General features: G+C 28.9%; 1 protein-coding gene across 1 annotated transcript in view; it reads right to left on the bottom strand.

Moving 5' to 3' along the window:
* Window positions 1-8416: 8416 nt before the first annotated feature.
* The window catches only part of Klp3A (kinesin-like protein 3A), a 42074-nt gene continuing 37872 nt past the window's right edge, over window positions 8417-12618 (bottom strand). The window contains exons 23-25 of the mRNA XM_067265557.1: window positions 8935-9075; window positions 8684-8802; window positions 8417-8618 (exon numbers count right to left, since the gene is read on the bottom strand). Coding sequence (XP_067121658.1) covers window positions 8489-8618; window positions 8684-8802; window positions 8935-9075 — 390 coding nt within the window. The 3' untranslated portion in view covers window positions 8417-8488. The remainder of the gene's footprint in view (window positions 8619-8683; window positions 8803-8934; window positions 9076-12618) is intronic.

The following is a 12618-nucleotide window of genomic DNA, read 5'->3' as shown; positions in this document are numbered from 1 at the left end:
TCGGTTTTTGAATCGGACACGTGCACGGTAGCCATTCCTCAACATGTGCATTTGCTGTGGTCGTGGCGTGTCTTCCATACCTGATCGTTCCGATATCAACGATTCTAAAACCGGCAGAAATTTTTTAATAAACTATAAATAAAATTTCGAAACAATGATTACGTAGTGTTTTAAAGTAACTTCTTACCGTAAAATATTGTTAATTACTATATTAAAATGAAGCTTTCTGAATTTATTTATTAAAAAATTCATTCGGATAGGTAACGATGGAACAGTTTTTATTCACGAATTATCACAGATAACATTTGTCGTATTGATTTGTTTGTTCGAGTTAAATAAAAAATTTAACGTGATACATGGAAGAAAAAGTGACGTCCTTGAAAGAATAAAACTTTTCCCGGCTGTTGCATACATTTCTCAATATCTTTTTTAAATTTCACAAACTCATTTTTCTTCGAATACATTTTATCGTAAATAACTTAGACCTACGTACGGTATTTATTTTAAAATTAATATACGTTAACAAAAATTAAAAATAATAAGACACGATAATACAATTTGAATATTTATTGTACGACTAATGTCTTACTTAATAAAAATTTTTATCGATAAAATGAAACATTAAAAAATTATATCGATTTTAATATTTAAAATTATAATTTAAAATTAACGAGCAATTATTTATGGTGACATCGTCACAATGCCGGGCTACTATTTTTAATCATATTTTTTAATTTAAAATACTGTATATGCTTTCCACCTCAAATTAGTAGTGGCTTGCCCCTGTACTGTACATCATACTTTTCCTTTAACAGTAGAGTCGTGTTGGTCATCTATTAGCTGCTTTCGGGGAAAAGTTTTGAATTGAAATAACATGAAATACAGCTTGCTCTGGAAGTTCATATATAATTAATCGGGGCCTCCTGTCTCTACGGTTTCCACATCTGGTCTCGGATGTCATCTGTCTAACACCGTTCGTGAGATCAAGGAAAGACAGCGGACGACAGTGGAAATTTATTGGTCTACAATTTTCAAATGACAATTTTGAGAAATATGTCTATAAATTACGATTTTAAAATTCATATTATTATTATTATTAAGAAAAGAAAAAAAGTAGACTATTAAGTGTATATCGACCAAAAACTTTCTTAAAATATTTTAACAATTTTTTTAATATTTATTTTTTAATTTTAATTAATATCGCTTTAGAAAATTATTAAATAATAGCATTGTTGTGAAATTGAATAAGCGATTATATTATTATATTAAATTAAAATTTAATTTAAAAAGTAGAATGTAATATTGTTAAAAAAAACGAAAAAGATCGATTATAATTAGATAAAATTTTATTATATTACATATATCGATTGTTTGAAAAGTAATTTTTGAATGTTAATCTTGACCAATTTTGGTATTTTTTTAAGATCGATTTTTATTCCGGTATCAACGTGTTATAGATATTTATTTCAATTGGCATGATTTGAATAAGAATTAAATTACATCACAAATCAGCAGTATATTTACTGCCAAGTTTCTCAATGAAATTTTCATGAAATATCCAATAGTTATCGAACAGCCGGTAGAATCTTCAACACTTGAGATTTTGGACATTGTAATAAAAGTAAATATTATTGAAATTTAATAATCTAAGCTAGTGAAAAACGGTAAAGAAATCATTATATTATATTAAACACCGTAATTTCATTTAAATCAAAATAATGAAAACTAAAATTATCAACGCCGGCGAAGGTTAAGAAACGCAATGTTTAATTTTGAATCGTTGATTACAGTCATCCGAATATAAAATATGATGACGAATTTCCGAACAATGTAGATTAAAAAATTATATGTATTAAATTTAAATCTAGAGTCTACAAGCAAAAGATCACTTGTATATCGTTAATAATTGAAATAAATTGCCAAATGTTACAAATTTTGTACGGTGTATGATTAAGGTAGATAAATCTCCGAGTGTATTAATTTACGTATTACGTAAGTTACAATAAAAATACATGACGAAGTAAGAAATAGTATAGTTACATTCGCTCTAAATAATAAGAGAGAATAGCGTGATAACGTGTCAGCCTTAACAAGACATTTTCATGTTTTTAGTGATCATGCGCTTATAGTTTAATGAATAAATGATACTTCAATTTAAAATTAAGCTTAAAAAACGCATTTAAAAATATTAAAATATGCAGGAATAATTATTACTTTATACGGAAAACTTAATTTAATTACTTCTAATTTATTAAAATAGATTTAAGCATTATAAATTTTTAACAACCGAACTAAATAGACCTTTGAAAATTTTTAGTTAATCGAAATCTAATTGAAATTAAATGCGATGACAATTTCTTGAAAATTAAGAATGAGCTATATTTATTTTTAAAAAAAGTATTCTAAAATTTGATATTATTATTATTATTTAATTAAATATTTCATTAAACCGAATAATTTTGAAATAATTTAGAATAAGGCATAAAAAAAATACGTCGAATAATTAAACTTATAGAAGAGTTACGCAATAAACAGGAATTTTTAAATTCTGGACGAAAATAATTGTCGTCACTCGGTTACCCCTTCGTTCAAGTGATCCCGTTTAAAAAGTCACGTGATAGTTTCTGGTTCTATCAACATCCGGGTCACTAATATCTTAAAAATGAACTGATGTCAAAAAAAAAAAATGTTTTTTTGAATTATTCGAGTAAAGTAATATAAATATATTTTTTTACGTTCTAAATTATGTTTCTTCATATTAAAATATATAAATATATTATTTTTAACATAAAAGAATTAATATATCGCAGTATATATATAACGACGTCATATACGTTGTTAGGCCTTTATAAATATTCTTATTACGCGGCAAGTTAAATAATTAAATAATTTTTAAAAATAGATATAATCCAATTTATTAACAACAACGCGATATTTATTTTTACCTCTACTCATCTGGATGCGAAATTCCTATAATGACGTCAACAACGTATTTTCAAATTCGTCGCACGTGACCGGAAGATTATACATAGCTTATTATTTCCCAATTTTCGAAGATTTAATAAATCGCTAAACTGGCAAAACCGACTGACAACTAAATATTTAATCTAAAATTTATATAAAAATTTTCCAGATTAGTTCTGATAGTAATCTCTAAACTTAAATGGCATTGGACATCCGCCAAACTCGGTTTATTTCCATTTTATATTCTTACTTCGTAGTGAAAAATTTCCTTTATCCTTCGTGTTAGATTTTTAAAAGATAAATCACGTACGTGTATAAATATTGGTTTTTTTTAAATATTTTTCTTTTCGGAATTTTCGTCTCGAGCGAGGAGAAGAAGAAGAAAAAGGAAAAAAAAAAAAAAAAAAAACAAGGGCCGAGTTCTTCGCGAGATCATTGACATTAACCAAAAACTCATTTGGTATTCTAAAACAGAAATGTTAAAGCACTAAAATATTGTTAAACTATCAATTCATAATTCACGTAACTCTTACGTATCGTACTGTACATTAATTTAACCGTCTTACGAGCTCTGACGTTAATGTACACGTCACTAGGTAAATTTATACATTACAATTATCATAATTACGACCAAGCGAATAATTAATCTTCGTTTGCGATGGATAAAAAAAGTTTAAGTGATTATAATGCTAGAACATAAACTACTTATACCTACGTAACTAATTACTAGAAATATTTTTAGTATATTGCTATTTTAGTCTATATTTTTCGATAATAATGGCTGGCTTTTATTTAAATTTAGTAAAATATTTTATTGTTGCTATTTTTTAATATATGTATATTTTTAGTGACGTAGGAAAGTCAATAATTTTTGCATTGTTAGATATGTTACGTCTATTTAATACGCGACACCATTGGTCACTTCGCATTACGTCATCCGTCTTTTAGCATTATAAAATTTTAATTAACTTAATCATAGACATCAAATTTATATTGAAAAGTATTTTAAACATTTTTACTTTAAAATGATGCGTTATTAATGATGGCATTTCCAAATTAATAATAATAATAATAAAAATACATTAGTTTTCTAATGAAAAGATTTATCGTTAACATTTATTATAAAAGTTTAGACTGAATTTGATTTTAAATAATACATCTGGAGAATGTTTACACAGATGACATTGCATTCTACAAAATGCTCGCGTATCCTATATACAATGTTATAATTTATCAATAAATTAAAAAAAAAAGAGAGAGAGAAATAAAGCGTAGATGTTTATAATATCGCGATATTTATTAAACAATATAACGAGTGTATCTGGTTCGGATCATAACTTTAAAAAGTGTTTAGAATGGCGGAGATATAACGTTACTTAGTTGTGAGGAAAAGAGGATCCGGTATATGTAGAGTGAAGCATCGTCTTTCATTTCCGTTTTTAAAAATTTCCATATCACATTTTTGTATATATTTAATTTATGGTCGAACAGGGAGGTGTTATAAAACGTGATATGGAAATTATATGTAGATATAATATACGGATATATTCATTTTATAATATATACACCAACTTGTACCGTTCACATAGAAATTGATAATTAATATCATTAACAATTACTCAACTGCAATGTAAACGAGTCAGTCTAATATCCATTAAAAAAAAAAAATTATTAAATTACAGAAATGGCGGAAAGTAAGCTTTACACTTGTTTAACTAAAAATATATTTTTTATTATTTAATACGATACTAACAGAATCTAAAATGTTGATAGAAATGATTTCCATTTACGTGTTACGCATCGAAGATCCCAGGAAAAAATTCTAAAACTTTTTTCTGCTATAAATAACTTTCACAATAAATTTTGATATTTTACCATTGCGAAACATAAATAATTATAATTTAATGGAAAAAATATACATATATATTATGTAGGCCCGAGTGCTACATATGTATATGTATACAGTAGATTTTAACTGTTATTAAAGCACGTCTACTCTCGGGCAATGTTTTATATTGTGCTAATTGAATAGACGTTATTGGGAAGAATAGAAGTGTTTATAGGCAAATTATCGATAGTCTTCGATTAAATCAACGTCGAACTTTTAAACTAGATCTTCGAAACAATAGTTATAAATTCGAAGAAAGAAAATAAATTTGTCAGAATTGTCGCCAGTGTTTTTGTACACGTCGAGAAAAAGCCCGTGGCGAGATAGGCGATGCATGCATATGGAAAAACTCAACAGTGAGACTTCTCCAGTCTTCTCTGAATTGGATATATAATATTTCAATCGTCATATTATTCTATGAATAAATCCAAAGTTTCTTCGAATGATTATTCATTTTATATTCAATAATTGAAAAGTTTGTAGGCGTATCGATTATTTTTGTGTAAAACATTTCTTGTTTTTTAAATTTGAGAGATGTGACAGATCAAAGACTAAATAAACAATGTTTTTTTTTTTTAAATTATACTAATTACTATAAATGAAATATTTTTACATACAGAAAAACAGCCTATATTGTTAAGCTCGAGTTGATTTTTAATGAAGTAGTTCTATAATAACGAAGACATTAATAAGAATTTATTTATTAAAGCATTTAATAGTTAAACTACCAAAGGACGAACGCTTTAACAGTGGTTCGTATATTCGCTTTGGGTTCGATTCCCGCTAAGGTTTTCATACTTCATGCTTCTCACGTTTATCGATGCGACTTAAAAATTTCAGGAAGCGGAAAACGGGTCAACGAGCAATATTTTCCATCGATTTTCTTAATAGATTAGAGAAGAACCATTTAAAATTGTAGAACACAAAAGAATCTTTTCTGAAGGAATTAGATAAATACACAGTACTTCAGTCTTATAACGGATGTTTAATTTAGCTTAACTACGAATTAGACTGGGTCTAATCACGATAAGACTCGATTTTTTGGGAATTCGATAAGTTAAAATTAACGAACTCGCCATCCATTTGTAACATTTAGGCTCAAATTTTGAATTATAAATTAAAACGGATGTTATTTCAAGGCGATATAATTAGGATATCCTCAAAAGTGTCCTAAATCAAACCCGACACTCATGTTTTAAACATTCTTATACAATAGACAAGTTATGCTTTCAATCATTTGTATTATTTTTCCAATTAAAACAAAGGAATAACAGGTGGAGAATTAGATCCTCTATAGACCGGCAATTGGAATTATTTCTTATAGAATAAATTCGAAAATTTAAACTGTATATAACCAAACAATTTTGTTATATATCCTACTCTCTCGTTCCTAGTAAAATGATCCCATCAGACGACGAGATTAGATGCGGTTTCGTGCTCGTGAACGGTACATAAATCTATGTTCATCTACTCCAGTACACTACATTCGTCAAATCAGGGTATCGTGAACTATGTTTTAAGCCTGCAGCAAATGTCGAAACTGGTAAATTAATGGTAACGACAATAATATAATTCTCTCGGAGTCAGATGTAATCACTCGTATACTCGATTTAAACTTTCCTTTAGCAGGACTAATACAAGATCTAACAGCAATGGTGTGTTATAATTAAAAATAACTTTAATATCCACCCACTTATATGGTTTGCAATTTTCGGTGAAGTTTATACAGCGGTTACTTCGCGTTTCTTCATATCGAGATATAAAAACAATCATTCATTTACACTGTTCAAAGGTTCTCTCTCTCCTACGTGTCTGGAAAACGTAATCCTTTAGTTTCCTGTGATTATGACGTCATTAACGATTACCACTATACACGGAAATGGACAGTGACGTCATTTCACGAAAAAACTCGACGTGCAGCGTTTCTTCGCCGTTTTTGAAATACAATAGAACTAATAAACGATCTCATAAATTATGTTAAAATGCCAAACTTTTCCAAGTTTTAACTGAACAAAATTACAAATTTCTTTCATCGTAACTACTTTTCCAGTTTCGAATAATTAGTATACAGTCAAGTAAAGAGCAATTAATTACAGTTTAGAAAATTAGCAGTTAGTAAACCTTAATTGATTACACTAGAACCGTATCTAATTCGGTTACGTATAGATTTAAGATAATTTTATTAAGAATTATTTAAAATCGTATTAATGGAGAAGGGTTTAACTTTCTATTAACGGGCCAATTACAGGAAGTAGCGTCTCGTTTGTCAAGTGCATCGACCTTTCGCCATGTTTAATGAAGACTTTGTTCATCTCGGACAGAAATAGGCCATTGCCATTAGCCATCGTTATAATCACGATAAAAGATTATTCTTAAACTCTAAATGACTTCAAATGACATGTATGCGCCTCACTTATTACGTCTGTGTTTATATGCATTATATAAATTTACTGCAAATTTCCAAAGGCAGACATAATTCATAATTCTATAATAATAGTTCTAACAGGTAACACCTTCTTTTAGCCATCACGATCTAGAAGAAAACCGTACCAGTTCTGTACCAGTCTTCCACATAAACAATTTTTTCCCCCTTCAATACTGGTTGTATATATGCCATCCAATCGTGTAGTGTGTACGGCAGATGTAAATATTGAAACAATCGATGTAATGAACTCCGTTTAAAAATAAACATTTGCAATATGGCAATAGTGACATTGTTCGGATTAATGTCAAAGAGCGTGTAAAATTTATTCTCAAACGAAGAAATATCACAAGCTTTTACACTATGTCACTTCAACTGCATTAATTATTGATACTTTTCAAATTTAGTTTTGAATTCACGTATTTTACCATATTTAGAGTTCAGGTTTGTTCCAAGTTTTAAAAGTAATCACCGTTTCAATTAAAAGTTTAAAATCAAAATAAACAATCAAGTTATAAAAATTACAAAATTTAAGTTTTTTCTCTGACATTGTTTTAATATTTAATAATATTCAACTAAATATCTGCTACTTTAATTTTGTTATTCACATTTCTCTTAATGTGAATTAATTACTTCTCTGTCATGTGCTGTTATTTACAACTAAGTGGGACATTTATGGTGAAGACTGGTAGTGGTGATGTGCACCACTGACCATCCATTTGGCATGTCAATATACTTGGATTATTTCCAATTACATTATATAAACTGTTGATGAATAAACTAGATTAAAATGATAATAAAAATCATGGCAAATTGTTTAATAGTTTTGATTTCTTGTTCTTACTTGTTATAAAATTTTTAAATTGTATATTAATTGATTGATATAAAATAAGCAAAAATAAATATTTATCAAATAAAATTATTTTATTTAGTTTTCTAATTATTTTATTCAAAATTTATCAAAAGGGACAATTTCTCTTAAAATTTTAATGTCAAACAATTATATCCTTCAAACAAAAACAACATTAAAAACAAAAAGACATGACAAATTAATTTTTTTTTAAAAACTGGGATATAATCATTTAAGTAAAGTTTTTCCTTAAAAAAAAAAAAAAAAACACTAATCACCGTGGATATTCGAATCAATTATATTACAAGCCAATATACAATTACATAAAATCTTCCATTAAACCCATATTAGTGAAATTCCCTTACTAAAACAGTGGATTAAAAAAAGTAGTGTTGTGTTTTCTACGTTTCTTCTTCACAATTCCTTCTGTTTCCAGTATATTTTCATCATTTCCTAAAGTGCTTTTTGATTCACTTTCTTCAGTTGGAGACAATCTGTTAAATAGAAAATAAAATTTAGTGTTTGTATTATTAAAATTCATTATCATATTTGTACGTACTGGAATGGTTGAACAAAAGTATCCTTTGTAGATTTGGAATTTTTATCTTGTGCTGCATTTCGTTCACCCGACGAATTAACATTGAATGTTGTATTTAGCATTGTTTCTCCCCCACTTTCCTATTATTAAAAAAATATTACCATTAATTGAATGCATTTTAAAATAACTGCCATGAGTTTTTGTTATTTGTATATAATATTACAGGCAATAAAGATTCATTGGTTTGAAATTTGAGAAACATAACTGATTACCTGAGATACTGGGGAAGAGGATTCGCTGCGATTTGTGCAGTTCTCTTTATTGCATTTACAATTTCGAGTACAAATTTGATTACTTCGTCTACAGCCGCATACTTTGCTTCGACATTTACCATTGCAATTACATTTTCTTTTCTTTAAAAAAAATATAGAAAGTACATGAATACTAATCATCTTTGTATTTAACTTAATAAAAGTTAAAGATAACAATAATCACTGTAATCAACCAAATATGGAAAATTGAAAAATAACTGATGCTTTAAACATGAAAGGGTACAAATTAAATTCAACTAAATTATTTTTGTAAATATTTTTATTGATTAACAAACATATATTCTCTCTCTCTGTGTGCCATATCAGAAATCCTGATGTCGGTGAGCACCTGGCACAGGTTAATAAGTAGTTACTAAGGCGCCGAGGTGTATCCTGGGGGAAGTTACAACCAGAGTGGTTCTCTGTTGCCTTCTCTAGTGCGCAATGTTACGTGAGGGAAAATGCCTTCCGAGAGGTTTTGTAAGGGAAAATGGCCCATATTCAGGTGTTACAAACGTGGAGAAAACCCAGAAAACTCCATGTGGCCGGCCCGTCCGAGCGCGGTGTGAACCCGTGACCGAACTCCCAGTGTTAGCGACAGAACCGTCCGGCCACTGGAGGGAAAACATATATTAAACAGGTTAAAATATATAAGTAAATATCATGGGGGAAATTAATACTTCAGAATTCAATCTTTATTAATCTTAATGATGGCATGCAAGAATAAGATCTTGAATTAAGAAATAAATTGTTGATTACAATTATTTACTTATCATCTTCTGAACTTTGCAAAAATAATAATGATTAAATTTCTATAAATTAAATTCTTTTGTAAATTATAATTTATTAATTAAATTAAAATTACTTTTTTGAAACAGATAATACATGAATTATAATTATCTTTTTGTTTGTTATATTTAGATTTTTTTTAAAGCATAAATGTTCATTAGTTATTTCATCATAATAGAAAATTATTTTGGCAATCTGAAAGTAAAATAATTCTTCTTATGTTTATATTACAATTTATAATGGAAATGTCAAATAACATGGTTCATTAGTTACTTTATCTGTAAACTGTTCAAAAAGAACAGCTTTCGTATTAAATTGTTATACTATTGTTAAATGTAACAGTTGAAATCGTTCAAGACAAATAAATTGATATGAAAACAGAATTTTTACATATTGTGTTTACATATCAATTTACTTGTCTTCAACAATTAGTGATTTCCGTGTTATCATTTGTAACACAAAAGTAAAATGATATTCTACCAGTTAATGTATCTGTTTTAAATGATCAAAATGTTGACAATTTATTATTTTGTATTTAATATTTTAAAACTCTTGAATACAATGTAGAACTATTGGGTAATAACAAATATTTAAATTACTGTAGTTGATCTAAATTCATATCTTAAGTTTTTCTGCAATTTATGTTTGTGTTCAATTCTTACCCGTTATATTGTTGTATATGTATAAGTATAGACTAAGTGATTAATATGGGCATTATTCACAATGCCTGGAATATTTATCAAGCTGCATGGCCATTTTAGTCATTATTCATAATAGCTGGGCAATATAAATAATGCCCTATTAATCACTTGGCCCATAACATAATAGTCTTGTATGGCAGTGGTTCTGAATCTGTGGCCTGTGGAACATGGGTGCTCCGTGAAGCCACTTCAAATGTTCCACAAAAAAATCAAATATACAATTAAAAATTGTTGCAAAAGAAAAATCAATACGTCAAATAATTTTTGTATGGGAATGTAATTAGCAAACACCAATGTCGTCATCTACTAGACTGAATGCGCTTGATTTCAAAAAGGTTCGCCACCCCTGCTTTAAAGCTGATTAATTGTAAGGTGTTCCGTGGAAAACAATGTGAAAGTTTAGTGTTCCCCGACTTCAAAAAGATTGAGAACCACTGTTGTAAGGAATTAAGTATATATTATATTATTAATAACAATAGATAGAATAATGCAGGTTTAGAATTTAATCATCTAAAAGTTATTACACATACCATTACAGTATTGAAAGGTCTGTCCTACATGTTGGAAAAAGCTTATTATACAACATTTATACAATATTTGTATCATTTTCAATTGAGATAATTCTACATCCAAAAGTAAAGAAAATTTGTACTCTTTCTAACAAAATTGGTAATATGTAGAAGCAGCCATATTGTTGAAGTGATGAATAATTGAGTCAAAACACAGTGTTCTTAGTGCTGACACTGAAAGCAACTAATTGTTTTTCTGACTGCTGTGCACCAAAATCAGTTCTTTTAGCAAATAATCTGCACATGCATTAATGTACTTAGTTCATTTACTTTATTGAACTCATCTATATAAGAAACTGCAAAATAATGAATGATTTAATGCTCCATTAAGATTATTATTTATATTGGGTTGTTCGGAAAGTCCATAGTAACTTTCCAAAGTCAACAGTTGGAACAATAGATGAAGCAAAAGTTATTAGAATTGTAATTTTGTAATATTCGTTGACTCACAACGAATATTACAAAAATGATGTCTGTTACATTAAAAGTCCATTACAAAAAAATCCATTAAGATTATTTAAAAAATCTTAACAATTTTTTAAAAATGGACGTTTAATGTCTTGTGAAAAAGCAAGTTGCATTTTTGACATTTGTTTCTTTTATTGAAAAGGCAAAAATACCATACAAACAGCAAAAGAAATATGTGATGTTTATGGTGACAGTGCTGTAACAGTCAGCTGTTTCAAAATGTTTGCTAAATTTAAGGCAGGTAATTTCAACCTTGAAGATGCTCCATGCTCCAGAAGACCAGCTGTTATTGAAGAGGACCAGATCAAAACATTATTGGATGACAACCTTCATTACACAGCTTGAGAGATAGTAGAGTGAAATCATTGAACAGTACTGTATTTCAACACCTGAAGCAGCTCAGATATGTGAATTATTACAACATTTGGGTACCTCATGACTTAACAGAAAAGAATTTACTGAATTGCATCTCCATTTGTGATTCTCTTCAAAAACAAAATGAAAATGAAGCTTTTCTGAAACATTTAGTGACAGATGATGAAAAGTGGTGTAAGGAACCAAGTCCAAGCGTTATTTTTATTTTACTTTTATTTTGCTTATTATTCTATTTTTGTTTGGGGCTTATGTTTTGTTAGGACGAAGGTTTCCTCACCATTCACCTTCAGTAATTAAAAAGAGAAGAAATAAAACCCAACTCACCGACGAAAGAAAAGCGCCATAGGACTCACGCACATTTTCGCTCCCCGAGCGGCAAAGAATAGGTCCGCACCGAGAAGAGGGGGGGGGGAGAACCCACAAGCACGAAATAAAACTCGCTAAACCTTAAGTAATAACGTCCCGGAAAGAATTGTAAAAACAAATAATGTAAAAGGTTAGTGAGTAAACTGTCGGAAAAAGGGCTGCCAGACGATGAAAAACGTTATTGTTAGCATTTAAGTATGTAAATGAGGGGAGTGACCGCATTCAGAATTGTGACGTCACCTCACACTATAAATCCCGAGTCTCAAGTGAAGACGGAGAGGTGACTTCTGATAGCAACGAGCTTGGTGAGCTTCGCAGCAGTAATAGAGAGGTGTCCGATAGGATCTCGAATAGTTCCAAGGTGATTTGAAGTGATT

Source organism: Centruroides vittatus, unplaced genomic scaffold (genome assembly GCF_030686945.1).
Source record: "Centruroides vittatus isolate TY-2023 unplaced genomic scaffold, ASM3068694v2 contig_2311, whole genome shotgun sequence".
Lineage (NCBI taxonomy): Eukaryota > Metazoa > Arthropoda > Arachnida > Scorpiones > Buthidae > Centruroides > Centruroides vittatus.
This window is presented reverse-complemented; position numbering and strand designations above follow the sequence as displayed.